The sequence below is a fragment of the Neovison vison genome, chromosome 3 (assembly GCF_020171115.1).
Source record: "Neovison vison isolate M4711 chromosome 3, ASM_NN_V1, whole genome shotgun sequence".
In the NCBI taxonomy this organism is placed as follows: Eukaryota; Metazoa; Chordata; class Mammalia; order Carnivora; family Mustelidae; genus Neogale; species Neogale vison.
Genome location: NC_058093.1, coordinates 203,892,240 through 203,920,064, shown reverse-complemented (window position 1 = coordinate 203,920,064; position 27,825 = coordinate 203,892,240). Strand labels below are relative to the sequence as shown.

The 27,825-nt window shown below is 44.8% G+C and overlaps 1 protein-coding gene across 7 annotated transcripts; it reads right to left on the bottom strand.

The window, feature by feature from the left end:
* Positions 1-3,553: 3,553 nt before the first annotated feature.
* ZNF10 (zinc finger protein 10) lies at positions 3,554-27,523 on the bottom strand. 7 transcript variants are annotated; one of them, XM_044243621.1, is made up of 6 exons: positions 18,403-20,017; positions 16,738-16,925; positions 15,889-15,979; positions 13,588-13,714; positions 13,132-13,227; positions 3,554-7,537 (listed from the first exon to the last, which is right to left on the bottom strand). In XM_044243621.1, the coding sequence occupies exons 2-6, from the start codon at positions 16,746-16,748 to the stop codon at positions 6,081-6,083; spliced, it is 1,782 nt and encodes a 593-aa protein (XP_044099556.1). In that variant the 5' UTR covers positions 16,749-16,925; positions 18,403-20,017; the 3' UTR covers positions 3,554-6,080. The 7 variants fall into 7 exon arrangements, with proteins under 7 accessions (XP_044099556.1, XP_044099559.1, XP_044099557.1 ...); XM_044243624.1 differs by having other exon boundaries at positions 16,738-16,851; XM_044243622.1 differs by having other exon boundaries at positions 16,738-16,848.
* Between the last annotated feature and the right edge of the window lie 302 nt (positions 27,524-27,825).

Below are 27,825 nucleotides of genomic sequence, written 5' to 3'. Positions count from 1 at the left end.
AGAACTGTGTGTGTTTACATATTGGTTGGCCATAAGTTTATGGCATTTCCCCTTTCTAGATTCAATGAATGAATGTTGAGTTCTTCAATTCATTCAACAAGTATTTATTGAATGCCTACTCCGAGCTAGCCACTGTATTAGGCACAGAGGATACATCAGTAATTAAAACTAGAATCCTTGGGGAGGGGCAGCTGGGTGGCAGTCAGTTGAGCATCCAGCTTATGATTTCAGCTCAGGTCATGATCTCAGGGTCATGAGATTGAGCCCTGGCTCAGGCTCTGTGCCCAGCATGGAGTCTGCTTAAGATTCTCTCTCCCTCTCCTGCTAATGTACTCTCAAATTAATTAATTAATTAGTTAATCTTTAAAACAGACAAACTAGGATCCTTGAGGCATCTGGGTGGCTCTATCAGCTCAGTGTCCAACCCTTGACTTCAGCACAGGTCATCTTAGGGTGGTGAGATCTAGCCCTGCGTTGGGCTCCATACACTGCAGGGAGACTAAGACCTCTCTCTCTCTCCCTCTGCCCCTCACCCCTGCTGTCTCCAAAATAAGTAAATCTTTCAAAAAAGGAAACCTACTAGGAGCCTTTGTGAAGCATTTATTTTGGTAAAGGAAGACAGATGATTGATTGGTTGATAAACAGGAAAGGAGTACTACTGATAACATGAAAAAAATAGGATTAAGGAATTAGCAGTACCAGCAGGGTGGCTGCAATTTTAAATAAAGCAGTGTTGCAGGTCACCGGTAACAAACTACCACAGAGTGTGGCCTTCAAAAACAGAAATTTGTCTTAAAGTTCTGGAGGCTAGAGGTCCAAAATCAAGTTGTTGGTAGGGACTGGTTCCTTCTGAGGGCTGTCAGGGAAGGATCTGTTACAGCCTCTGTCCTTTAGCCTGTAGACCCACCTACCTGAGTTCCCCACATCATCTTCCCTTTACATGCATCTCTGTATCCAAATGTTCCCCCCCTTCTTTAAATAGAAGTGCACCATTGATACTGGATTATAGCTTCACTAATGACTTAACTTGATGACCTCCATGAAGACCCTTTCTTCATGTAAAACCACATTCTGGTAACAGGAATGACTTCAACACAGAAAATTTGGGAGCATAAATTTCTATCCAGAACAGATACAGTAGAGCTTGTTTGTAAGGTAATGCACCCTAAATCTTTTTTCACAGGGCTGTGTGATAAGAGAACTTTGTCAATAAAATATCTAAAGCTAACGGCTGAATTTCTAATGTGTAGAGCAGAAAGCAGTTGGGTCTTTCCAACTCCCTGAAGCCATAAATCTAGGGACCCTTGCCATTTCCTCCTAAATTGATGTCATTACTGGGATATCTTGCCAACCTCAACCAACACCCATTTACACACACCCTCTCTTTCAACCAATTCCTATACAGCTGCCAAGACACTGAGTATGTGATCACCTTGCAATTTATTTAACAGCAAAGTTAACGAAATAAAAAATTTTCACCTTCTTGCCGTCTAACAGGAAATGCAATTCCACAGACTGATCAGTATATGCTTAATTCATGGATGAATGTAAAGAAAATACTTTCTGGGGCACCTGAGTGGCTAAATCAGGTAAGCCAAGCTGATCTTGGTTTCCGCTCAGGTCACAGTCTCGGGGTTGTGGGATCAAACACTGTGTCAGGGAGTCTGCTTGAGATGCCCTTTCTCTCTTCCTCCTCCTGTGCCCCACACAACATGCTCTCTCTCAATAAATGAAATCTGTTTACAAAAAGGAAAAAGGGAAGAAAGAAAATGCTTTTTGAATCCCTGTGAGTCTATAACAGTGGTGATTGAGGATACTGGGCCTTTAAAATTCCTGTGTCTCAATGGAATACTATGCAGCCATCAAAAGAAACGAAATCTTGCCATTTGCGACAACATGGATAGAACTAGAGCGTATCATGCTTAGCGAAATAAGTCAAGCAGAGAAAGACAACTATCATATGATCTCCCTGATATGAGGGAGTGGTGATGCAACATGGGGGCTTAAGTGGGTAGGAGAAGAATCCATGAAACAAGATGGGATAGGGAGGGAGACAAACCATAAGTGACTCTTAATCTCATGAAACAAACTGTGGGTTGCTGGGGGGAGGGGGGTTGGGAGAAGGGGGGAAGGTTATGGACATTGGGGAGGGTATGTGCTTTTGGGTAATTTGGAAGGGGAGATGAACCATGAGAGACTATGGACTCTGAAAAACAGTCTGAGGGGTTTGAAGTGGTGGGGGGGTGGGAGGTTGGGGTACCAGGTGGTGGGTATTATAGAGGGCACATCTTGCATGGAGCACTGGGTGTGGTGAAAAAATAATGAATACTGTTTTTCTGAAAATAAATAAATTGGAAAAAAATAAAAATAAAAAAAAAATAAAATTCCTGTGTCTTCCCATTACCCTTAGGATAGCACCAGGACCCTTAGCCAGATGTACAGGCAGCAAGTAGTGGAAACACCACGTGAGCTGGAGCCAAAGGGGATCTGGGTTTCAACCTTGGCTCTTCCACTTCTTACTGTGCAACTTGGGGCAGTCATTGTGAACTCAAAGCAGCATTAATGTGAAAACTAAGTAAGACAGTACATACAACTCAGAGGCCACTACTCGTTTCCACAGTAATGTACTTTCTTACCTTCAGATCCTAATTTCCACTCAATGTCCTGTCTCCATGTATAATGTCATGTGCCTGTCTTAAAATGATGCAGGTATTAATTCAGTGAATTTGTCTCTGGAGAACATAAATCACAATGGTAGTGCCTATTTTTCATATTGGACTGGCTAATTCTGTAAGATCCTCTACAAAGCCCCAAACACTACCTTGCTTGAGATCCGCCCCACACTTGCTAATTACTTTTAATATGAAGCTTCACTAGCTATGTAATTGAGGCAAATTACCTAAAATTTCCAAACTCTAGTTTCCTTAAACATAGGGGTGAGAAAATGTTACTCATAGGGCTATAGGTGGAAATAATCTATTGTATTAAAGGGCTTAGCAGATTGGTTACTTGTATTAAGCTGTCTATAAATGAAGATGAATTATAAAATCAGCAAATACTACTACTGTTATTAGCTTTCACTTGAAGCTGCGGATTTTCTCGGATTTCCCAGAAATTCCTGTTCTGAATATTTTCAAAAAAATCAATTTTACTGAAGTAAAGCTTACATGCAACAAACTGGATCCACTTCAAATGTATAGTGTGATGAGTTTAACAGACAAGGGCAGTCACGGAACCAACACCAGTCAAGACACAGACCATCCTCGCTGGTCCCCTGGCTGTCCCATCTGCTGTCTGTTCTCTCCCATGCCAGACCACCAGCAACCTCTGAGTCATCTGCTGTCGAATTCCCTTATTAAGGTTCTAGTAGTTTATCTGTATATGAAAACTTTGGAAGAGAAAATATTTCCTTACTGAAGAGACTGTTTTCCTGATCCTAGAAGTGATATGTATTTGTTGAGGAGACTTTGGAAGAAGTAGAAAAGTACAAAAAAGAAAGAAGGAGAAAGAGAAAAGAAAGTAGGTTAATCTTTTGACAAACTTCCTTAAGAGATTTGAGCAAGATTCATTTATTTACAATTCATTTATTTTTACATCTGAGTTTACTCCATATTAACACTTATTTATCATGCTTTATTCAAAACACATGATAGCATCAACATTTCTGTTAACTTTGTCTGCATAATTTTGATGTCTACATAATATTCCATGACAATGGATATGCTATAAATAACCATTTTGCTACTATACATTTTATACTGCAAATTTCTGGACTATTATAAGTAATATTTCAGTGATCATCCACAGACATTTCTCTCTTCCTACACTCCTTAGTGTGTTAGTGTTAGTAATAGTAGCAGTAGCTAACACATACAGTACTTGTGTGCCAGGCACTGTTTTAAATACTTTATACACATTATCTCACTTAATCCATGCAACAACCCTCTGAGGTAGGTACTAGAAGTACCTCCATTACACAGTTGAGGAAAATTGAGCCACAGGTTAACAGAAACCAAGCTAAGGGGCTACTCTTCCACTCCCATGAAGAACCGCTGCTTATCATGAAAACTCCTGACAGGAGCGTATTATACGTGCCACTGGTATACATGCACCAAGGACAGCAGTAGTAACCGAGAGACCAGAGGTCTAGTTCTGGGCCTGACTACTCAAAATGTAAGACCTGCGCCAACTCACCGTTTCTCAACTGTATAATGAAGAGTATGAGTTAGATGGTCTTATTTTCCCTGTGGATCCCAAGTCTCATGACATTAGCAATCATTTCTAGATCTTTCCTGTGAGGCAGGCATCAAGATCTTTGTCCTCTTGCTCTCAAAAATATTTAGCTTTCAACCCTCAAACATTAAGCACCTAACATATATTCTGTTATATGCAAACGGAAGATAATGGCTAGTCCCTACACACAGGAGATCCATTAACAGAAAGAATTTAAACAAGTTCTCTTGCTAAATCTTTTTAGGAGGAACTTTTAGCATGAACTTACCACAGAATCTGAAGATTAGGCTCCTCTCCCTAGAAAAGAAAACCTCTCTACAAACAAGATGACTTTGCATACAATACTACAAGTTGTTTACTGCTCCTCAGAAATGAGTCTACACACCCACTACAGGCAGGGCTTTCCTCAGGCTAAGGGCTGACAGAGATAAGAGGGAAACACGGCTGGGAGGACAGCGAGCACTATGAGCTCTTACACTCAGGCAGGTTAAAGTTCAATGGCACACACCACGGTTGGGCCACGACAGCAACACTAAGCACCATAGCTAGCAATCATAAAGCACTTATGTATAAATCATAAAGCTGCTTATGTGTTTACCCACTTAATACCCACCACATCCTACCAGGTAAGTAATATCCCTAATTTACAGAAGCAGATTCTGTAAGTTAGGCACAGAAACATTAGGCAGCATGCCCAAGCTCACTCAGCAAGATAAGGACAGAGGTGAAATTTCAACTTGGGTAGTCTACCTCAAGCTTATGCTATTTAACCACTATGTTCCCTTTATAAAGATGAAGGACTACCTTGGAAGGAGGGGGCTTTGGGCAGAGCTGTTTATTTCATGATCATAGTTGCTCTAAGTATGGCCCAAGTACCTGCTCCCACTCAAATGGGGACCTTTCCTGATGTGCTGAAATACCTAATCTTCCTCTAGATCCCAATGTCCACAGAATCACTGTTTCTAAATTCCCAGAAGCATTTAGCACCCTGTCTCAAAGAGACAAATAGTTAGAGACAAACTCTAACTATGTCCCAAAACAACACAGAATGGGAAAGTCTGCTAACAGATGATTCTTGAGCATCCCTGATGATAGAATAGAGAAGCTGGTTATCCTTTTCTTACTATTCAAAAATATCTTCAAATAATTGTCAGAGTGACATGGAATAAACTATAAAACTCACTCAATCCCATTACCTAACAAATCATTTCTGGTCATTTATCCATGAATACTTTTCCAATTCTTGCCCACATGCAAATATATTTAAAGTAAGTACCATTACTAATAAATGTTTTCTTTTTCTGCTTTACATTATAAACATTTTCCCTGCTGCTAACCAAAATGTGGTTTAAATCAGACACATAAAACAGAGTAAACACTACTATATGTCCCAGAAGAGGACAATTAGGTTAAAAAAGGGGGGGGGGCTGGAATACTATTTTTCCACTTTTGTGTATCAATTTTTGTTTATCAATTTTTTTATTCATTGCAGTAGCAACACTCATTGATTTACCTTTTTTGAAGAAGGTAACAAAGTTGGTTAATCTCTCAACAACTCACCTAATTAATGGTTCCCTCTCAGATTTTAGCATTTTAAGGCTTGGTCAAGAATGCTCCAAGGACAACTGCTTTTGTAGGAATTTGTGGGAAAAAAAGGCTGATGTATTTGTGTACTAAAATGAAATCTGTGGGTTATTTCCCCTTCTAGGACCAGTTCTCTAGTGCACAAAAGGATAACAAGACTGACAGCATTTCTGCACAGATTACGTCTACACAGCTTCTTTCCAGAGTTTCCAATGCAAAATAAAGTTATTGCTCTTTGTAAAGAACTCTCCACATTCACTATACTAATAAGCATTTCCTCTAATGTGACTGGTCTGGTATCGAACAAGGTTAGGGCTACTGACGAGTGCTGTCCCACACTGGTTACATGTTGAGAACTGCTCTCCAGTGTGGGCTATCTGATGTACGATCAATGGAGAGTTCTGGCTGAAGATAATCCCACACTGATTACACTTATAGGTCTCTTCCCCAACATGAACCCTCTGATGCTTAATAAGGTCGTTCTTCCGGATGAAGGCTTTTCCACACTGGCAACATTCATATGGCTTTTCTCCAGTATGAATTCTCTGATGCACAATGAGGGCAGAACTCTGGCTGAAAGATTTCCCGCAATCGTGGCATTCATATGGTTTCTCTCCAGTGTGGGTTCTCTGATGGGAGAACAGGTGAGAGCTTCTACTGAAGCATTTTCCACAGTCTTTACACTCAAAGGGCTTCAGTCCCGTGTGAGTTCTGTGGTGTACCACAAGGTGAGATCTCTGGCTGTAAGACTTCCCACACTCATTACATTCATAGGGCCTCACTCTCACGTGAGTTCTCTGATGCAGAATGAGATGTGTGCTCTGTCTGAAAGACTTCCCACACTCAGGACATTCATAAGGTTTCTCTCCAGTATGAGTTCTCTGGTGCCTAATAAGCCTGGAACTGTGAACAAAAGATTTCCCACACTGGCTACATGTGTACAGTTTGTCTCCTGTGTGAGTTCTCTGATGCGTGACAAGGTGAGAAAACCAGCTGAAGGACTTCCCACACTCTTTACATTCATAGGGTTCTTCACCAGTGTGAGTCTTCTGATGTCCAAAGAGGTGAGAACTCCGGCTGAAAGATTTTCCACATTCTTTACACTCATAGGGTTTTTCTCCAGTATGAATAAGCCGGTGCCTGGTAAGATTAGAGCGCCAGCTGAAGAATTTTCCACACTCCTTACATTCATAGGGTTTCTCCCTATGTACACCCTTTGATATACCGAGGGATGTACTGGTAAGAGAGTTCACAGGATCAGGGCATTTGTAGGACTTATCTCCTGGCTGGGTTCTTGCAAACTGAATAAGGTGAATGTTTTGACAGAAGGTTGGACCACATTCACTGCTACCTGCATAGCTTTCCTGATGACTGCTAAAAACTAAATTCTGTTTTAAACTTTTAGTATGTGAGTCATGTTTGTGGAAATATTCTCTCAGTACCAGCTGAGTAGGAAGAAGACAGTTTCCCCCATATTTACCATTTTCACAGACTCTCTCCTGAGTAAGTACTTTCTTTTGGGTGAACGCCACTTGCCTCAAATGTCTCTCCTGGTTTTCCTGATACTTGTCCAACTGGTCTTCACATCTCCAGACTTCTTCTAATGACAAGTACCAAAGATCACTCTTTGCAATTCCTTCCATTTTAATGCCACAGGACTGTTTATTTTTAGAAATGCTCTTACTGGAAATTGATTTAATTTCAACTGCAGTCTCCAAATCTGGGGGGAAAAAAAGGAGAGAGAGAGAGAGAAACCTCTGAGTCAGTAAAACAACACTGAGGTCTGAATGGTGGGATGTGGTAACAAGTATAGGGCTGCCTTCACGGACAGTGAGAAAGGGCAGAGAAGAGCAGCAAACAGGGAAGGCCCTGGGCTGTGTAAGAGCAGCAATGAGGGCAAAAAGACACAGTACTGGGTAGGACACATGGGATCAGACATTCAGTGCTGCGGGGCAATGGGGAAATCCCACAGAAAGGCCTACACTCCCATGATCTTATCTACTCATGACCTACCTGTTGTCAGGTCCTTCTCCTGGCAGGCGTTCTTCCCAGCTACAGCCCATCCCACATTCCTAAGCCATGAGTCCAACACTCCCTGTTCTGGACACTGCTGAAGGACTACAGAATAATGCCCAGATAACCGGCACAGGAACCCCTCAGAAAGGCTGTACAACAGACTGGAAAAGCAAATGGATATACAGGTTCTAAAGCTTTAATTTAAAGTTTAAAGCTTTAAAGTTTAGAGCTTTAATGTTACTAGTGGTGAATTTAGACAAGTTGTTAAACTTTTCAAATATCACTTTGCTTATCTGTAATCCAAGAGACACAGTATTTGTGATGTAAGATTATTATGAAGTATTATAAGATATGAGTTTGTCGCAGACTCACACATGTATGGTCAAAGCAATACCACAGTAATCATTATTAATATTCTCCTGGTCTTGTATTTTGATTCCTTTGTTGTGAGACATCAAGACTTAAAAACTGGGACCCCTGGGTGGCTTAGTCAGTTAAGCATCTGCCTTCAGCTTTGGTCATGATCTCAGGGTCCTAGGACCGAGCCCCATACTGAGTGGCCTGTTTCTCCCTCTGCCCTCTTCCCTATTCACATTCTCTCTTTCTCTAACCCAAATAAATAAAATCTTTAAAAAGAAAAAGGACTTAACAACTGATAGGGACTCATACCACAGGATACTATATCCCAACCTAACCCCTAACTCATATTCTCCTGGAATTTTCTACCCTTTTTCTTATATCTGTGTGTATTATTGCACATTATTTCTCCTAGTTAAAAGCTTGTTTGTCTCTCAATGCCTTTTAGGTAAAATGTTAGGTTCTTAATATTTTTATTAAAGAGCATGCATGCACAAAAGTGGGCAGGGGCAACAGGCAGAGGGAGAGGGAGAAACAGGCTCCCCACAGAGTAAGGGAGCCCAATGCAGGACTCAGTCCCAGAACCCTGGGATCACAACCTGAGCTGAAGGCAGATGCTTAACTAACTGAGCCACCAAGGAGCCAAAAATGTTAGGTTCTTAACCTGGGAGGGGGGAAAAAGCCCTGTTTTTTAAATGATCAATATGCCTGACATGGGACTTGAATTCACAACCTCGACATCAAGAGCTGCATGCTCTATCAACTGAGCCAGCTAGGCACTTCTGAAAAACACTATGTACAAAGTACCACCACTCCCTACACAAGTGAAGTGATATTCTTTTTTTTTTAAGATTTTTATTCATTTATTTGACAGAGATCACAGGTAGACAGAGAGGCAGGCAGAGAGAGAGGAGGAAGCAGGCTCCCCGCTGAGCAGAAAGCCTGATGTGGGGCTCGATCCCAGGACCCTGGGATCATGACCTGAGCTGAAGGCAGAGGCTTTAACCCACTGAGCCACCCAGGTGCCCCGTGAGGTGATAATTCTATTCTTACCTGGAGTATGGGTTGAATTTTGTGCCCCAAATAAGACACATTGAAGTCCTACCCTTCAAGATCTCAGAATGCAACCTTATTTGGAAACAGGATCATTGCAGATGTAATTAGTTAAATGAAGCAGTACTGATGCAGACTGGGCCCCCCCATTCAATATGAATGGTGTCCTTACAAGAGGAGAGGAGACATAAAGACGCACCAGGAAGACAGCCATGTGCAGGAGGCGCTGACTGGAATGATGTGCTCATAAGCCACAGAACACCTAGGACTCCCAGAGCCACAAGAGACCAAGAAGGATCCTCTCCTAGATGCTGCAGAGGGCATGCGGCCCTACTGACACCTTGATCTCACACTTGTGACCTCTGGAGCTTTAAGAGGGCACACTTACATCACCCAGTTTGTGGAACTTAATCTCAGCAGCACCAGGAGAGTAACTCACCTGACAATGATCCCCATGCCAGTCTCCTGACACCTGCCTTCTTTGTGGGAACCCCATCATTCCCAATCTTCTTTTATTACTGAGTCACTAGCTTCTTCCCCAGCCTGATCTCTTTTTCTGTTCTAATCTTAAATGTTTTTGAAAGATATTTGCGGGGGGCAGACAGAGAGGCAGAGAGAGAATCCTAAGAAGACTCCCTGCTGAGCACAGAGCCAGGCACGGGGGTCAATCCTACAATCCTGAGATCATAACTTGAGCCAAAATCAAAAGTTGGACACTCAACCAACTAAGTCACCCAGGTGCCCCTTTTTTCTATTTTAAATTGTGATAGAATAGGCATAACATAAAATTTCCCATCCTAACCATTTTTAAGGGCATACTTCGGGTACTCCACACATTCACATGGGAGTACCGCATCTCTTCTCATCTGTGGAACTGAAACCTCTGAAAAAGTAAGGCCTGTTCTCCACTCCCACAGTACCTGCTAATACCATTACACTCTGTCTTCACGATTCTGACGACTTTAGGGGCGCCCATGTGGCTCAGTGGGTTAAGCCTCTGCCTTTGGCTCAGGTCATGATCTCAGGGTCCTGGAGTCAAGCCCCACATAGGGGGGGGTCTCTGCTCAGCAGGGAGCCTGCTTCCTCCTCCCTCTGCCTGCCTCTCTGCCTACCTGTGATCTCTGTCAAATAAATAAACAAGCAAACAAACAAAAAAATGATTTTAAAGACTTTAAGTAACCTCGTGTACTTGTCCCCTTGCGTCTGGCTGATTTCACTAACAACATCCTCAATGCTCATCCGTGCTGTAGCAGATGCAGAATCTCCTTCCTTCTTAAGGCTGAACACCAGCCTAGTGCGTGTGTGTGTGCTGCCATTATGATTTCTGACAGGAAACACACCGTCCTTTCCCTCTCTTTCCCTCCACTCAAGGCATCAAAATCCCATGTAAAGTTCTGCAAACCACAAATGCCAACTGGAAAATTTTAAAATGAACACGTGTGAGGAAGAGTGAGGGCTGGGTACCAAAGGAAAACAACCCTGAGTGGCATGTTTAAACATATGAACACGCTGCTTTCCTTCATCAAAATCCTAATCCACGTATTATGTAGTACAACACTCAAGTAATACTTAAAACATACAATATCCATTCATCAACTCATCATCTGCATTTTTTAAATTTTTTATTGTTTATAAACATATTTTTATCCCCAGGGGTAGAGGTCTCATCTGCATTTTTTTTAGAGATTTTATTTAAGTAACCTCTACACCCAATGTGGGGCTTGAACCTACACCCCCAAGATTAAGAGTCACACATTCGGGGCGCCCGGGTGGCTCAGTGGGTTAAGCCGCTGCCTTCGGCTCAGGTCATGATCTTAGGGTCCTGGGATTGAGCCCCGCATCGGGCTCTCTGCTCAGCAGGGAACCTGCTTCCTCCTCTCTCTCTCTGCCTGCCTCTCTGCCTACTTGTGATCTCTGTCAAATAAATAAATAAAATCTTTTAAAAAAATTTAAAAAAAGAGAGTCACACATTCCTCCAATTGAGCCAGCCAGCTGGCCCCGCATTTGCATTCTTAGAGCCGCCACTCATTATCCTTTCCGCTTTGATCCTGAGGCTCCTATAGGCTTGTGTTTAACCACACGCGGCTTCAGTATTTCTTTTGACAACAAAGTCTCAATAGAAATCTAAACTGCTGATCTAGTTAGTTTTAGATAGTTGTCAAGAGAGTCTAGGAAAGCTTCCTAGATGAATGAACACAGGAATGGAAAAAATGAAAGAAATAATGGAGAAATGGAAGAAAACAGAACAATCTTTCCTCCCAAGGCCCCAAAGCAGCTGGCTGATCACATTCTTAACAGTGTATTGAAGGACTTGCCTTTGAGGCAGTCATCTATAAGACCAAATGTAAAACAGTAAAAAATAGTTTATGATATTTAAAAATACACTTCAAGTGGAAGCTCGGAAAAGGAAGGGACCTGCACCTGACAAGGATTCATAAGAGGTTTCACAGAGGACAACTAGGACTGACAGACTTTATTCACATCATACTCAAAGCTCAAGATGCAGGGAAGCACCAGACATGTGTGCGTGCGGACACGGGGGATCAGACAGAGGCAACACAGGTCCTCCCAGCGTGACTAGACCACACTAGAGTCACATGGAGTCACATGACTCCCCACACACCAAGAAGGCTACCTGCAGTATGACCCAGCAGCACCCGAGATGGCTGGGGAGGAAGATGCCAGATGACCTGAGCCAAAGGCAGACGCTTAAACACTGAGCCACCCAGGCACCCTGACCAGCTGCTCTTCTGAGTTTGCAGAAGGCTTGCGAGTTCCTACTGGCTGAATTCCTCTCTCCAGAACTGCTGCTCCCAAGAAGCCTTTTTCTTACTGTATTCTAGCTCTTTATTTCATGTTTTCTTAAGTTATTCCTACTTTGTTTTCATCTTAATATCTTTAAAATGCAAATTATGTGGATTCAGAACATCCTTTCTGCAGCTTCCCTGTGCATTGAAAATCTGCTTCCTAGAGGTTAAGAAACAGAGGTTGAAGCAGCACCTGGGGGCTCAGTCCATAGAGCATCTGACTTCAGCTCACATCATGATCCCAGGGTCCTGGGACTGAGCCCTGCATCAGGCTCCCTGCTCAGTGGGAAGCCTGCTTCTCCCTCTCTCACTCCCCCTGCTTATGTTCTCTCTCTCACTGTCTTTCTGTCAAGTAAATAAATAAAATCTTTAAAAAAAGAAATCTTGGGGCGCCTGGGTGGCTCAGTGGGTTAAGCCGCTGCCTTCAGCTCAGGTCATGATCTCAGGGTCCTGGGATCGAGGCCCGCATTGGGCTCTCTGCTCAGCAGGGAACGCGCTTCCCTCTCTCTCTCTCTCTGCCTGCCTCTCCATCTACTTGTGATTTCTCTGTCAAATAAATAAATAAAATCTTTTAAAAATAAATAAATAAATAAAATAAAATAAAATAGAAAGAGAAATCTTGAGTGTGTAATGCTCTGGAAAAAAAAAAGTAAAGATGAAGAAGAAGCAGGAGTGGCCGGTGACTGAGCCCGGCTGCATGGCTCACAGGGGGAAGCAACAGAAAGCCACGGGGAAGGGGCCGCAGGAAAGGGAAGAGGCCGGCAAGGAGGAAAGAAAGACTGTATGACGAATGAGAGAATGGGGATGTGAGAATCAGTGTGAGAATCAGGAAAGCAAGATCAACAGAGCGGAAACCAAGCTCAGCAACAGACAGGTAATTTTCATGAGGAACACATCTTTGTCTCCAAATGCAAATGGCCTGTGACATGACTGCAGAAAGACTGGACGGGGGAAATGGAAGGTAAATAAACTCAGTGTTCTCTACAAAAATGCACACAGCTAGTGACCACTACGGCCAGGGATTCCCGCCCTAACAGCTCATCTGGGACACTGCCTGGAATGTCTCTTGACTGGTGCTCACCTGCCTGGGTCTCCTGGTGAATCCCTCTCTCCACCAGCCACGGCTCTTCCCCTTTCTCCAACTGGAGGATCACGTGTGGTTTAGGAAGCTGATGCCCTGTGCACAGCAAAAGATAAAGAACTGGAAAGCGGTTGGGGAACTCTGGGCTGGACACAAAGAGCAGCCCAGATTCAGCCCCAACCCCTAACCCCTTCTTAGTCCTGAGGGGACTCTGAAGAGTGGACAAGGGGAGGCTAAAGAGGCAACAAAATGTACATTTTTTAAAATTCAACAAATCAAAACAAAAACACCTTTTTTCCACAAAAGCAGAATTGAGTACAAACCCCCTTCTATGCTCAAAAGAAATTAGGTCCCTAACCCCAAGCTCACACTCTGATATATGTCTCCATACCTTTTGATCAATGAAGAACCAAAATTGTTGCAGGGGGTATCCCTGAGAACAGAAGTTAGTCTTACCCAAGGAAACCAGGTTCTTATAGTTCTCCAGCATCACATCTTTGTACATGATCTGCTGGGCAGAGTCCAGCAGCTTCCACTCCTCCCTGGTGAAGTTCACAAGTATATCCCTGAAGGTCACCAGTGTCTACAATGTGGAACAAATCTATAATAAGCCAGGGCGCCTGGGTGGCTCAGTGGGTTAGGCCGCTGCCTTCGGCTCAGGTCATGATCTCAGGGTCCTGGGATCGAGTCCCGCATCGGGCTCTCTGCTCAGCAGGGAGCCTGCTTCCCTCTCTCCCTCTCTCTGTCTGCCTCTCCGTCTACTTGTGATTTCTCTCTGTCAAATAAATAAATAAATAAAAATCTTTAAAAAAAAAAAAATCTATAATAAGCCAGAAGTAGAGCTCGGCCCTCCCCTTCTTGAGTACTGACAGAAAGAGAGATTAGGCAGGCAGCATTGGTATAGGAGAAGAGGATGGACCAGAATTTATTTCAAAAGTGAGTAGTACTTATTTGGATTCTGGTCAAGTCCTAAAAGGAGTGGCTACTAGCTACCTACTGTCCAAAAACCAGTTCCATGTTATGCTCTAGGTTTAGAAACTGTCAGAAGAACATTTTTTTTTTGTCTATTTATTTATTTTAGTGGGGAGGGGCAGACGGAAAGAGAGAAAGAGAATCCATAAGGAGACTCCCTACTAAGCACAGAGCCCAATGTGGGGCTCGATCCCAGGACCCCAAGATCACAACCTGAGCCAAAACCAAGAGTTGGACACCCAAATGATTGAGTGGCGCCACCCAGGCACCCCAAAAGAAGTTTTATTTAAATCAAATTTGTTATGAACAGTTATAGCAAGGAGTATCAGACACCAAAGTTACTCTACATTTATATTCTGCAAAATAAAGAACCTAATTTAAGGCAGTAAAAAAGTCTTCAGTCCAAGTACAACTTAATGCTTAAAAGACTAATGTCAGGGCACCCAGGTGGCTCAGTAGATTAATCTTCCAACTCTTGGTTTTGGCTCAGGCATGATCTCAGGGTCATGAGACTGAGCCCCATGTCAGGTTCCACACTCAGCGGGGCATCTGCTTCCCTCCTTCTCCCTCTTCCACTGCCCCCCACTCACACACACATGCTCTAAAATAAATAAATCTTAAAAAAAAAAGAGAGAGATCAACTTCACCATGTTTTCTGATCTAAAATAATTATCCAAGACATTTTTCCTAAATGATGAATGGCATTTTTTAAAAATGTAGATTATATTTTAATAGTAACAAAGTAATTTGACAAAGAAACAATAGATAAAAGAAGCAACACCTTCTTAGTTACATCAAACAGATGCTGATTACACACAAAAACACCTACTTGAATGAGGATTTTTCTTCAAAGACTAGGAAGGTCAGACAACAGTGGAATAATAATTTTTTTAATACTGAAAAAAAGAACTGTCAAGCCATTTCTATATCCAGTGAAAACATATTTCAGTAATGGATGCAAAATTCACTCTCAAATGAAGTAAAAGAATTTGTTACCAGCATACCTGCTCTAAAAGAAAAACTAAAAGCAGTTATTCAAGCAAAAAGGAAATGTTACCAAAGAGAATTTCAAGAGTCCTTTAAATCTCAGGACTGAAGGATGAGCAACAAAAACAGTAAATTATCTGGGTAAATACGATGGGCAAGTTTTCTTAAGTCCTTAAAAACAGGCAGCACTGCTAAAAGCAAAAACCAAACACTTTCTGGTGGGATTTTTCAATACCAGAGGTAATACATGCAGGCTGCTCCAGCAGAAGCTGGGCCCACACGGGACCCTGTCTCCCGGCCTGGACATCCCAGAGGTTCCACCCTCCTCCAAGCTCCTCATGGCTGGGTGGCAACTACCCCTGAATAAGTCTATAACTTGTGCCTGGGCTCCCCATGGAGGTCTCACATAGCCAGCTCTACAGCTAGGACAACCAGGGACCAGAGAGACCCTCGAGGCACAACATTCCCAGTTTCCGCATCATTTCTGTGGGAGGAAGTATGCTCTGGACTTCATTCCCTAGTGTGGATCAAAGCATTTTCTCAGAGTGCTCAGTATTACCCTGCTTGACTCCTGCCCACATCACTATTAAACCTGCACTTCTTTTTATATAAAAGGTATATGAATAGTATGTATTTTATGAATAAAACTACATCTACAAATAAAGCAAACGAAATAGTGCTAGTCTCCCAGAGGAGAGTGCCCAAGATATAATTTCTGAAGTTCCTAGGAAAAGGAACTCCAGAACTTAAGTAAAAAGGAATTCTTAGTTGGAAAACAAAGAAGGCAGTGCAACTTACATGGGACCCGGCAGGTACTGACTCGGCTTCCATCCCCTTCTTGTTCTTGATGATTCTTGTTTGACTAACAGGAGATCCTGAGAAGAGGAAGCTGGAGAAAAGAAAGAATCATGAGGGAAGGCGGCTGTAACAGGAGGTTTTATAAACCACCAACCTTGACTCCCTCCCAGCTGGCTGGGTATAATGCAATACCCACCACACAACGAAGAACATCAGAGATAGTCCAAAAATGCATCTACAAGGTCTATAATTCCCAGGAGTATGAAGAACTATACAGATTGCCATTTCCCCCTTAGTCTCTAGAGTTCCATGCAAAATCTCATTTGCAATTCAATGGTTCTGCTGCTACAAATCCTCTTTTTTGAGAAAAACCAACAAAGACACAAATCCTGCCTCAATCTAATGCCCTTACTTTACAGACAAGAAAACAAGTGTTTTCTCCAGCTGACCAGAGAATGGAAGTCAGAGATTGGAAGCACAAGAAACATGTGATGCGCCATTACTGGCCTGCAGGTGGACGGTGTCACAGGGCAAGGAATGGGGGCAGTCTCTGGGAGCGAAGAGCAACACCCAGCTGACAGCCGGTCCTGTCATGGCCCCACAGCCACAAGCAACTGAATTTGGCCAACAATCAGAGCCTCCAAATGAGAACCCAGGGCAGCCAACACCTTGAAAGCAGATGTTACATATCTGAGCAGAAAACCCAGCCAGAGAGGCTCAGACTTCCACCTATAGAATTGTGAACTAATGAGTGAGTGCTGTTTGAAGCTACTAAGTTTGAGATAGTTTGTTACCCAGCAATAGGTATTATTATTAAACAATAAAGAAAAATATCATATATTTACCTACGTAGTTACCATTGCCACTGCTTTTCATTCTTTCCTGTAGATCCAGATTTCCACTTGGTTTCATTTCCTTTCTCCCTGAAGGCCATCTCTTAACATTTCCTGCAATGTGGGTCTGCTGATAATGAATTCTTTCAGCTTTTTAAGTCTGACAATGTCTTCATTTTGCCTTTTTTTTTCCAAACAGCTTTACTAAGATATAATTCACATACCATACAATTCATCCACTCAGAGTATACAATCCAATGGTTTTTGGCAATTATATTATCTTTAAAATTGTAGTAAAAATTAACTTTGCTATCTTATTGTTAAGCGTACAATTCAGTGGCATTAATTACATTCACAATAGTGTACAACCACCACTAATAATTCCAGAACTTTCTCATCACCCCAATGGAAACTCTAAAACATTGACCGAACTCCCCACTCCTGGATCCTCTCAGACGCCAATGAACTATGATCTACTTTGTCTCTCTGAATTTGCCAATTCTAGAAAATGCATATAAATGGTATCATACAATGTTTGTCCTTTTGTGTCTAGCTTACGTGACTCCACATCATGTCTTCAAGGTACAACCATGCTGTAGCATGAATCAGAACTTCATTCCTTCTAATGGCCAAATAATATTCCATTGTATGGAGAGACCACATCCTGTCTGTCCCTCCATCTGCTGATGGACCCCTGGTTTTGTTTCCATCTACTGGCTCTTGTGCACATGCTGCTGTGAACACTGGCATAAAAAGTACCAGCTTGAGTCCCTGCTTTCAATTCCTTCCAGGCTATACCTAGAAGTGGGAAGTGCTAGGGCATATGGTAATTGTGTGTTTAACTTTTTGAGGACCCACAACTGTTTTCCACAGTGGCAGTGTCACTGTGAGTTGTGATGCTGAGATCCAATTTCCCCACATGCTTTCCAAAACTTGTTATTCCATTTTTCAAATTATTATAGGCATCCTAGTTGGGGTGAAGTGGTATTTCATGGTAGTTTTGATTTACATTATTTTCATGTACTTAGTGGCATTTGCATATCCTCCTTGGAGAAATGTCTGTTCAAGTCCTTTGCCCATTTTTAAATTGGATAGTTTGTGCTTTTGTTATTGAGTTGTAGTTCTTTACATATTCTACATGTGAGCACATACGTGTATTTATGTATCTTATATACATTAAACCCTTATCAGATATATAACTTCCAAATATTTTCTCCCATTCTGTCGTCTTGACTTTGTTGTTGAAATATATTTTTGCTGAATTTAGAATTCTAAGTAGAGTCAATTTTCCTTTCAGTGCTTTACATAAATAGTTCCACTCCCAATGTTCCAGAAATTACAAGAGTTTTCCAGTCTGGCTAGTGGTAATAGGCAGTATTCCCCATGCAAATATCAGGACTATTCCCTCCAGCACTATGGAGGATTCCTTCCCTGGCCTTGTGGAGTTTCCTCACACATATGTGCTGCTCTGTGCTCTTGAGTACTCGTGGGAGACCCTTTGCAGACCTCTCATCTCTGGTGGTCTGTCCTACGAACTCCAGCTGCTTTGCTCTCCCCAGATCAGATTCTCAGATCCATCCTTCACTCGAAAGTCTGCTGGGCTCCACCTCAGTTTCACCTTCCTCTGCTGTAAATGGGAAACCCTCTCAAGGCAGTAAACCGGAGCAATCAGAAGGCTTACCTCATTGATTTTCCATCTCCCAGGGATGACTGTCCTTTGTCATCTGATGTCCAGGGTCTTAGAACAATTGTTTCATGTATTTGTCTGTCTGTCTGTATGTTGTTGTTGTCGTTGTCCCTGTTATTCCATGTTGGCCAGAAACAGAAGTCTATAAACATTGCATTTTTAAGTTGTTTTAAATTTAGAATGTATTTTTAATTTCCACCTTTTGAATACCAAGTTTGAATATTTCCCATGCTTGTATTTATAGTTCTTTTGAATCTGTTTTCTTTTCTATTGTTTTCCCCTTTGTCTTCTGGAGATCTTATGGATTTCCATCTCAGTTCTACGCAAATTTACATGAATAAAAGCAGTATGGCTTCTGCCCTGCCACACCACTAAAACGGTTCTCACCAATGACCTCTAATACAGAGGACACTGTTGGCCCTTTGATCGTTCTTGAAGCTCTTTATTTACTTGGTTTCCATCCTCACCTAGCTTCCCTCTGTATATCTTGGTTCTCAGTCTTCTCTACGATTTACACAATGATGATAAACTTTAATGTAGGTTTCCCCTCGCTGCATCTCTCAGTCTCCACTTTCAAAGTCCCCCCCCAATCCGGGCACTTTCAGGACACACAGTATACCTACTTGTTTTATCCCCACTGTCTATCCCACTGCCAGGCACACAACAGCACTGTTTCAGCTACAGTGAGGAGAACACTGTCTTCTATCCCAAGCTTGCTCCTCACTGTCAAGTGCGTATTTCCAACCGTGGCTAACAGCACGGATTCTGTAGCCAGCCTCCCCAGATTCCAGCTCCTGCTCCAATACTTACTAGGAGGTTTCTTAACCTTTCCCGGAACTTACTTTTCAGTGTCACATGAATAAAGGCTGAAATAATGAGGGATGTTAAACTACATAAGAAATTACTTCATGGAACCAAGAGAATGGTTTTCATGTGTCTACAGGTCCTATGGAACAAGGATATTTATTTTGCATTGCTCCAGAGGGCAGGATTAGAGGAGTAATGAGTGTAGTCACAAAAAAACCTATTACAAGTCAATATTGTAATAGTATGATACCTGGAAACAGATCAGGTTGTCTAACAAAGCAGGAAATTCTGGCCACCAGTAAATTTTCAATCGGATCTTATTTAAAAAACAACTACAGTACAGCCTCTACTTTATGTAAGTATCTAAGGTCCATTCCATTAATTCCCATTTAGGATTACATAAAATACAACAAGCCTGCAATTAGTATCATGTCATCTTAATTTCCCTTAACCTCCACTTTTGAAAACTTACTCAAACCTTTACCTAAACAAGTGGTTTTCAGCCCTAACTGAACACTGGAAATGCCAAGTATATTAATAAATTATGAGACCTGGGTCCCATGCCATCCTTCTCTGAGAGATGCTGACTTAAGTGTATGGGGAATAGCCAGGCTTTGTTTCTTTTCGACAGTTCCCTGGGTGACTCAACTGTGCAGCCATGATTGAGTCACTGATCTAAGCCATTATTTAATCTATGCAACTATTCAAATCTATTTGAACTAATCAATTAAATTATACCATTTCTTAGTGATAATCACATTGTTTTTATTTAAGATTTTATTTATTTATTTGATAGAGAAAGATGGCAAGAGAGGGAATACAAGCACGAGGAGTGGGAGAGGGAGAAGCAAGCTTTCTGCTGAGCAGGGAGCCCGACCTGGGACTCAATCCCAGGCCCCTGGGACCACGACCCGAGCTGTAGGCAGACGCCTAACAACTGAGCCACCCAGGCACCCCGATTCTTTTTTTTTTTTTAAGATTTTATTTATTTCGGAGAGAAAGCATGCACACGTGCACGAGCAAGAGATGAGCCAAGGGAGAGGAAGAGGGAGATAATGTCCAGCAGACTCCATGCAGAGCCCGACATGGAGCTCAATCCCAAGACCCTGAGATCATGGCCTAAACTGAAATGCTTAACTGGATGCTTAACTGACTGAACCACCCAGGCACCCTGGAATAATCAGATTTTTTATGAGTCACCAGAAACACAAAGAATCTTTCTGTGCAACTGGCCAAATTTCTCTTAAGTAACAACTGTCACTACCATGTGGGAACACTGGGATGAGTTTTACTTGTGTTTAGGGAAACAGCTGATAAGTTGACTACTATCTTAATGTTATAGATTTGGATCTTCTTCTGTAATTTTAATAAATAATTAGTGGTCACTTACTATGTGCCTGGCTCTGTACAAGGCCCAGGAGATAAAAACATGAGTAAAGTATTTATTCTTGACATCAAGCAGCTGGGTCTAGCTGAAGACACTGAAAATGGACACTCTAGTCCACTATGATTACTGCTCTAAGCAACAGCATGCCCAAGGGGTCATGGAGCACAGAAAATGCACCCAGCACCACCTGGTGGTTTCAAGGCTGGGTCCTAGACCTAATCAGACGGACAAAGAAGGGTGGGGACCTATGTAAACAAAGGCAGAGATGAAGATAATGATTGATTGATTGATTGATTTTTAAAGATTTTATTTATTTATTTGACAGAGAGGATCACAAGTAGGCAGAGAGGCAAGCAGAGCGAGAGAGATGAGGAAGCAGGCTCCCCGCCGAGCAGAGAGCCTGATGCGGGACTCGATCCCAGGACTCTGAGATCATGACCTGAGCGAAGGCAGCAGCTTAACCCACTGAGCCACCCAGGCGCCCAAGATAATGATTTTTATATAAGGCAGGGAGCTCAGGGCAGCTGGCGTATACTGTGCCAGGCGGCGAACGGCCTGAAAGGAGCCCATAGACGCACATGATCAGACCTAGGTCACAAAAGGACAAAAAAGCCATTTTCAGAAAAATGCCATTTTCAGAGACTTTCTCCTACATGTTACAAACCCAGAAATGATACTAGATTTGCATCTTAAAAATGGTTCCTCTGCATTTGGGGCGGTTGTGTGATGGAAGATACAACAGCAGCAAAGGAACAAGGAAGGAAGCTAATACCATAATCCAGAGGATGGGAACACAAATTAGGGCTGTTAGGGGTAGAAAGGCAGAGCAGGTAGACTTTGGAAAGATTGGTATATCCTGGAAATCAAATGGATATGGATGTGAAAATGGGTTAGGGGTTAAAGATGACTTCCAGTTTCCTGGGTGACTTAATCACCCAGTGATTAAGTGATTAATCACCAATGTATCAGGAGGAGTGGGCACTAGAGGAATGATGGAACTGGGTTGTTTTTTGTTTTTTGTTTTGTTTTAAAGAAAGGCAAACTGCCATATGCAGTGCCTCATCTGTATGTGTCTGGGGTCTTGGAAACCTGACTACCCTGTGTTCTCCTATAAATGGACCGTAAGAGCTTATCTGGAAGTTCTGGCATGGAGCGCAGCTTCTTGTATACCCTTCACCAAAGAATGGGCCTCCTCTATTGGGGAAGGTTGTCCTCTTTGTGAACCTGCAGCTTTGGGAGGGATGGACACAGAGCAGTGGAGGAGGAAAGGGACACCTACCTAGCTAGCCATATCAGCTAAACCAACTCTGGTGATCAAGGGCATGAAAGATGTCCTCACATCCTGATGGGGTTGGGTTTTAAACTCAGAAACTGGGCCAGAGAAATGGTATTTAGGAGACATATGTAGATGTGAGGGTTATCCAGCTCTATCATCCGCCTTTCACATTTCTGTTCTATCTTTATCTATCCAAACTATTCAGCTAGTCTCCAACAAGATTTATTGGGGGGGGGGGGTCTTAAGTCATAGATTTGAAAGTGACTGTGTTCTTCCACTACGAGATAAAGGTGAAGTAGGCAGATGGACAAGAGTCTAAGTGAGATCATACATTCCTCTCAACAACCCTATGACACAATTCCTATAAAGCCCAGTAAGAAACAGTAAGATTTGATAATGCTCGCTAATGGTATTATCAGATGACACCTGGCAGTATATAAAGTCAACCAAAGATAATGGGAAGAGTACAACAAACTGTAAGACCAGGATCAGATTATGGGGAAAATCAAGATTTAGGAAGCAAAGAGAAGAGAAAGAAAAGACCACGAATGAGGCAAAGACCCACTAGAGAATGAGAAGATCCAGAAGAGAGGAGTATCAAAAGCCAGAAGGAGAGAGAATTTTAAGGAGGGGAGACTTAAAAGAGTCCGGGTAAGTTAAAGAACATAATGTGGACTGCTCAGATAACGGTTCACTAGTGATTAGGGGAGACTGGTCTCAATACAGCAGTGGCAACAGCGGACAAATTCCACAAGAGGAATGAAAAGTTTGGAGGTGAAAAAAGAAGAGAAAGGGCGCAGCAGGAAGAGGTGCTGGGACTGGAGAGTAGACTGAGAGGAAGTAAGTAAAAGACAAGCGGGCTGGAGCCAGAGGAGAGAGGAGGGCAAGGGATGGAGTCAGAAGCTCAGATGGAGGCATCACTTGGAGGTTTATAAGGCAGGAAGCTAGTAAAACCACCTCTCTCTGTGCATCACGTCATCTGGGAGTCACATCTCCTCCTGATGTTCACCTTCGGCCTCCTTGTTCCAACTCTGATGGACCCCTGTCATTATACTGGGTCCACCTGAGCAATCCAAGGTAATCTCCCCCATCTTTTTTTTTTAAGATTTTATTTATTTATTTGAGAGAGAGATAGTGAGAGAGAGCATGAGCAAGGAGAAGGTCAGAGAGCGAAGCAGACTCCCCATGGAGCTGGGAGCCTGATGTGGGACTCGATCCCGGGACTCCAGGATCATGACCTGAGCCGAAGGCAGTCGTCCAACCAACTGAGCCACCCAGGCGTCCCAATCTCCCCCATCTTAAGGTCCTTAGTTGAATTACATCTGCAAGGTCCCTTTTGCCATATAATATTGTAATATATCCACAGGTTCTGGTTCTTTGGAGAGTGATTATTCTGCCTACCATCAGGACAGAGATGGGCTCCAAGAAGCTTCCAATATGAACCAGAAGGCTATGAAAGAGACTATCCAGGGCATAAAAGGTTGTGCAGCATAGCTCTGACCAAGTCACTGAGTATACAGGCTTCACTACTTTCGTGGCCTTGACAACATCTCAACCTTAATTTCTGCTGCACTCGCCCCATGCTCTCTGGGCCTCATTTTTTTTTTTTAAAGATTTTATTTATTTATTTGACAGAGAGAGATTACAAGTGGGCAGAGAGGCAGGCAGAGAGAGAGAGGAGGAAGCAGGCTCCCTGCCGAGCAGAGAGCCCGATGCGGGACTCGATCCCAGGACCCTGAGATCATGACCTGAGCCGAAGGCAGCGGCTTAACCCACTGAGCCACCCAGGCGCCCTCTGGGCCTCATTTAAATGCCACCTTTTCTGACAAGCCTTCCTGTCGTCCCAGAAAGAATGACTGTTCCCTGGCAAGTAGTCATGAACACCTTGGACATGCTTTTAGTACTTCAACACCCTACTTACTGTCCACCTCCCTTATAAGGAACCACTTGAGAATTGGGATAATCTCGTGCTAAATCTCAGAAAGAGACCAGCATAGTGCTTCCAACTTCGTATCTGTTCCACTGGCATTTGTCCAGTACATTACAAGCACCCACAAAGCTAACGTGTCTGTTTCCCAAGGTGTCTGCCCTCCAGTCTCCACTGGAAGACCCAGTACTTGAGTTCCAGTGCCCAGTGACAGGCAAGACCTTGTCAGAGACAGCATTTCATTCAAGTGTATGAAATATATGTGGTTTTTTAAAGATTGATTTATTTTAGAGAGAATGAGGGAGCAGGAAGAGGGGCAGAAGGAGAGGGAAAGAACCTGTCAAGCAGACTCCTCTCTGCGTGTGGAGCCTGACTTGAGACCATAAGAGCATGACTTGGGATCAGGAGATCATGACCAGAGCTGAAGTCAAGAGCTGGATGCTCAACTGACTAGCCACCCTAGCTCCCCTGGAGTATATGCTTCTTAATAAAAGAGAACAGAATCTCTTTAGATTTTGAGTAAGTTCATTAGTCTTAAAAAAAACACTTTTTTTTAGGGGCGCCTGGGTGGCTCAGTGGGTTAAGCCGCTGCCTTCGGCTCGGGTCATGATCTCAGGGTCCTGGGATCGAGTCCCGCATCGGGCTCTCTGCTCAGCGGGGGGCCTGCTTCCTCCTCTCTCTCTCTCTGCCTGCCTCTCTGCCTGCTTGTGATCTCTCTCTGTCAAATAAATAAATAAAATCTTTCCCCGCTGAGCGGAGAGCCCGATGCGGGACTCGATCCCAGGACCCTGAGATCATGACCTGAGCCGAAGGCAGCAGCTTAACCCACTGAGCCACCCAGGTGCCTGAGTAAGTTCATTAGTCTTTAGTGTGTGCAAAGGGCAAGGAATGATTAGCAAAAGAACCCAGAAGCCACAGAGTTAGAACTCTGGGGCCAGGAGAGATGGCAAAGACATACCTGAAGATACAAAAGGCATGAAGACTTGAAGATAAAAAAGGACCATGCAACTGCAAAAACTCAGCAAATGTATACTTTCATTTTGTGCATTATTTTATGTTAATTTTACATCAAAAGAAAAAGCTAAACAAATACAGAATTCTAGGCAATAACACATACATTTTTAAGTATTTAGGGGAATATACTGATGTATGCAACTTACTTGATACACAAGAAAATGGACTGATAAAAGATATATGTTAAAATAAGTAAAATAAAATGTTAATGTTAATGGTAAAATAAAATAAAATGTTAATGTTAAACCTCCCTAGGAGGGAGGTTTACAAGCAGTCTTTTAATTCCGTTGTACACTCAGAAGTGTTCATAATAAAATAAAAGGCAAGAATGAGATAGCCGAGAGGTATTGCATAAGAGAGGCCAAAGTGACGCTGTGGGTGTTGGTACCGTGTCAGGGATACATATACAGGCTATGCCCCAGCCCGTCCTGATGTTGTTTTGTAGCCGGAAGACGTAAGACATGCCGATGTGAAAGGAGACTGCGTCTCTGACAGGAGACAGGCAAAAAGGAGTACTAAAGGTCGAAGTATATTGTCAGGAAAAGAGACATAATTATGAAATTTCCCTTTCCTTAAAACATAATTTCTTAAAACCAAAAAGGTTTATTAAACTATGTTACTAAGCCTTCAGTGTTTGTCATGTATTATATATATTCAGTACTGCGTCATGTAAACTAAGGAAACCCGTTATTTCTAGAAGTATTTCTCTTTAACAGAAGCACTTTCTCACCAAATTATGAAAAGCAAGAAGGCACTTCCATAACATTTTTAAGAATGAACATATAAAGAACACCGTGCACGCGGGGGGGGGGGGGTCGTCTTGAAAAAAAAAAAATCCATTTATAGCTCCTTGACAACCGAATTTAATCAAAAACAGAACTGTTCTCATTCCTACTCCCTTCCGTCTTCTACCTCCTAGTCAGGTTTTCAAGTTCTTCACACGGCTCAGGCCCATTTCTAGTTAGAGTTAGCACCGGGTACTCCGTGACTGCTGGGAGCGGACTTCTAGCTCGTTGGTGACGACACTGAAGCTCTCTGCTCACTTACGCGTTTCCTTTCCAGTCACCTTACGTCAAGATTTGTTCATATGACAGAGACCACAGGCAGGCGGAGAGGCGGGGGAGGGGGGGGAGGCAGGCTCCCCGCTGAGCGGAGAGCCCGACACGGGGCTCGAGCCCAGGACCTGAGCCAAGGCAGAGGCTTCACCACGGAGCCCCCCCAGGCGCCTCTTGTCCAGGCACTTTAGTGCAAACTCACTGATGTGAGCCGAATCCCTTGCCCGCGGCTGCCTGCGGTGCGGCTAACTCGTCAATGCGATAACTGTCGTCCGCCTGCAGACGGCGCGCTTCGGCTCTACCGGAACCCCGCGCGGCGCGAAGCGGAACCCCGAGGCCGCCCTGACTTAAGACGCGCATCAACCGCCTTCCTTCTTCATCCGAATCCAAACCTGCCTGCGTCCGGCGCAAGCTGAGCGCCCAGGAAATGCGCGCTGAGGGAAGAAATGACGCCAGGGGACACTCTCCAGGACAGGCCGGAACGCGCGACACGCACCATCCGGGGGCTCTGCACGACGGAGACCCGGACGACACCGACGAGCTGGGTCGGGCAGCAAAGTCAGTGCAGAGCCGAGCGGTCCGGAAAGGGGGAGGGGGGCGCGCCATGTTACGGTCCAGAGCGGCGCCCCAGACACGGTCGCCAGCGGGCGTTCGCGCCACGCGTCGTCGCCCCCCACGCCGGGGACGGCCACCGCACTCCGTCAGAGGGGCGGGGCTGGAGGGTCTCCTCCCCCTGGGACTCGGGGGGGGGGGCGGAACGCTCCCCGCGACTCGGCGCCAGAGCGCGCCGGGGAGGCGGCGCCGTGTTTGCCCGCCGCGCCTCGTGGGGAGGGATGACGACACGCCGGCCTGGAGCCGTCTCCGAGAAAACCCAGCGCACCCAGCCACGTCCGGCCAATCCGACTTCAAACACTCGCGCGGTCCATACCGACCACCGAGGCGGGAGCAGAGACGCGGGGCGGGGGGATATTTTCGTCAACGCCGCACACCAGCCGGCCTCGTCCCAAACACTGGAAACACCGCGAAGAAACCCTGAGGAGAGTAACTCCTAGAACCTCCGCACGAAGCAGAACGGCTCCAACCTCGCATTTTCGGAGCCGACCAGGAACAGAACCAGCAGCTCTTCTCCCAGGTCGCGCGCGGGCGCGCACGGCTCCGGGCGGAGAAGTCTCGCACCCCGACGAGGCGAGCACGCCCGTCTCCCGCCGGCGCTCGGCAGCCGCGAGCCGCGTCCGACAGCGGGCCCTGGCTGCGGGAAAACCGGCGGGAGGAGAGGAAACCGCATCGTGAGTCCCTGAGAGCCTCCGGCTCCCACCGACCCGCACCGCCATCCCCGCAGAGCGCACGCAGACCCTCGGGGCCGCCACTGTTCCCGCCGAGGCATACCCCGCCACGGGGAACCGTCAGTCACGCAGCGCCGAAAACCCTGCCTGGACCAGCCAGCACGACCCGGGCTGCGGGAAGGACGAGCCGGCGCACGCCCAGCGCGGCGCGCGTGTATACCTGCAGAGGGCGCGCCGGGGGAGGCGATCCGTCACAATGGCAGCAGCAACGGCAAATCGATGACGAGCCGGGCCTCCGCGAGCAGGGGCCCTGCGGCCACTGGGCCGCGCAGGGTCCGTCCGGGCGGCTGCCGGCTCTCCGCGCGGGGCCTCCTCACCGGCAGCCCGGCAGCCCGCCCGCCCCGCGTCTCCTCACGCCCGCGGCCCCTCACGCTCGCGCCGCGGCCCCTGCCCGTCCCCCACACGCCCGCCCCACGTTCCCTCACGCTCGCGCCGCGGTCCCGGCCCGTCCCACACACGCCCACCCCGCGTCCCCTCACGCTCGCGCCGCGGCCCCGGCCCGTCCCCCACACGCCCGCCTCGCGTCCCCTCACGCTCGCGCAGCTGCCCCGGCCCGTCCCACACACGCTTCTCCCGCCCCTGCCCCGCCCCTTCCACGCACGCATGCT

Coding starts and splice junctions, on each gene's coding strand:
- ZNF10 (XM_044243621.1), bottom strand. Junction 13,715..15,888: donor CAGTACCTGCCGGGTCCCAT/GTAAGTTGCACT, acceptor TCCACATTGTAG/ACACTGGTGACCTTCAGGGA. Junction 13,228..13,587: donor TAAGAACCTGGTTTCCTTGG/GTAAGACTAACT, acceptor TGCTGTGCACAG/GGCATCAGCTTCCTAAACCA.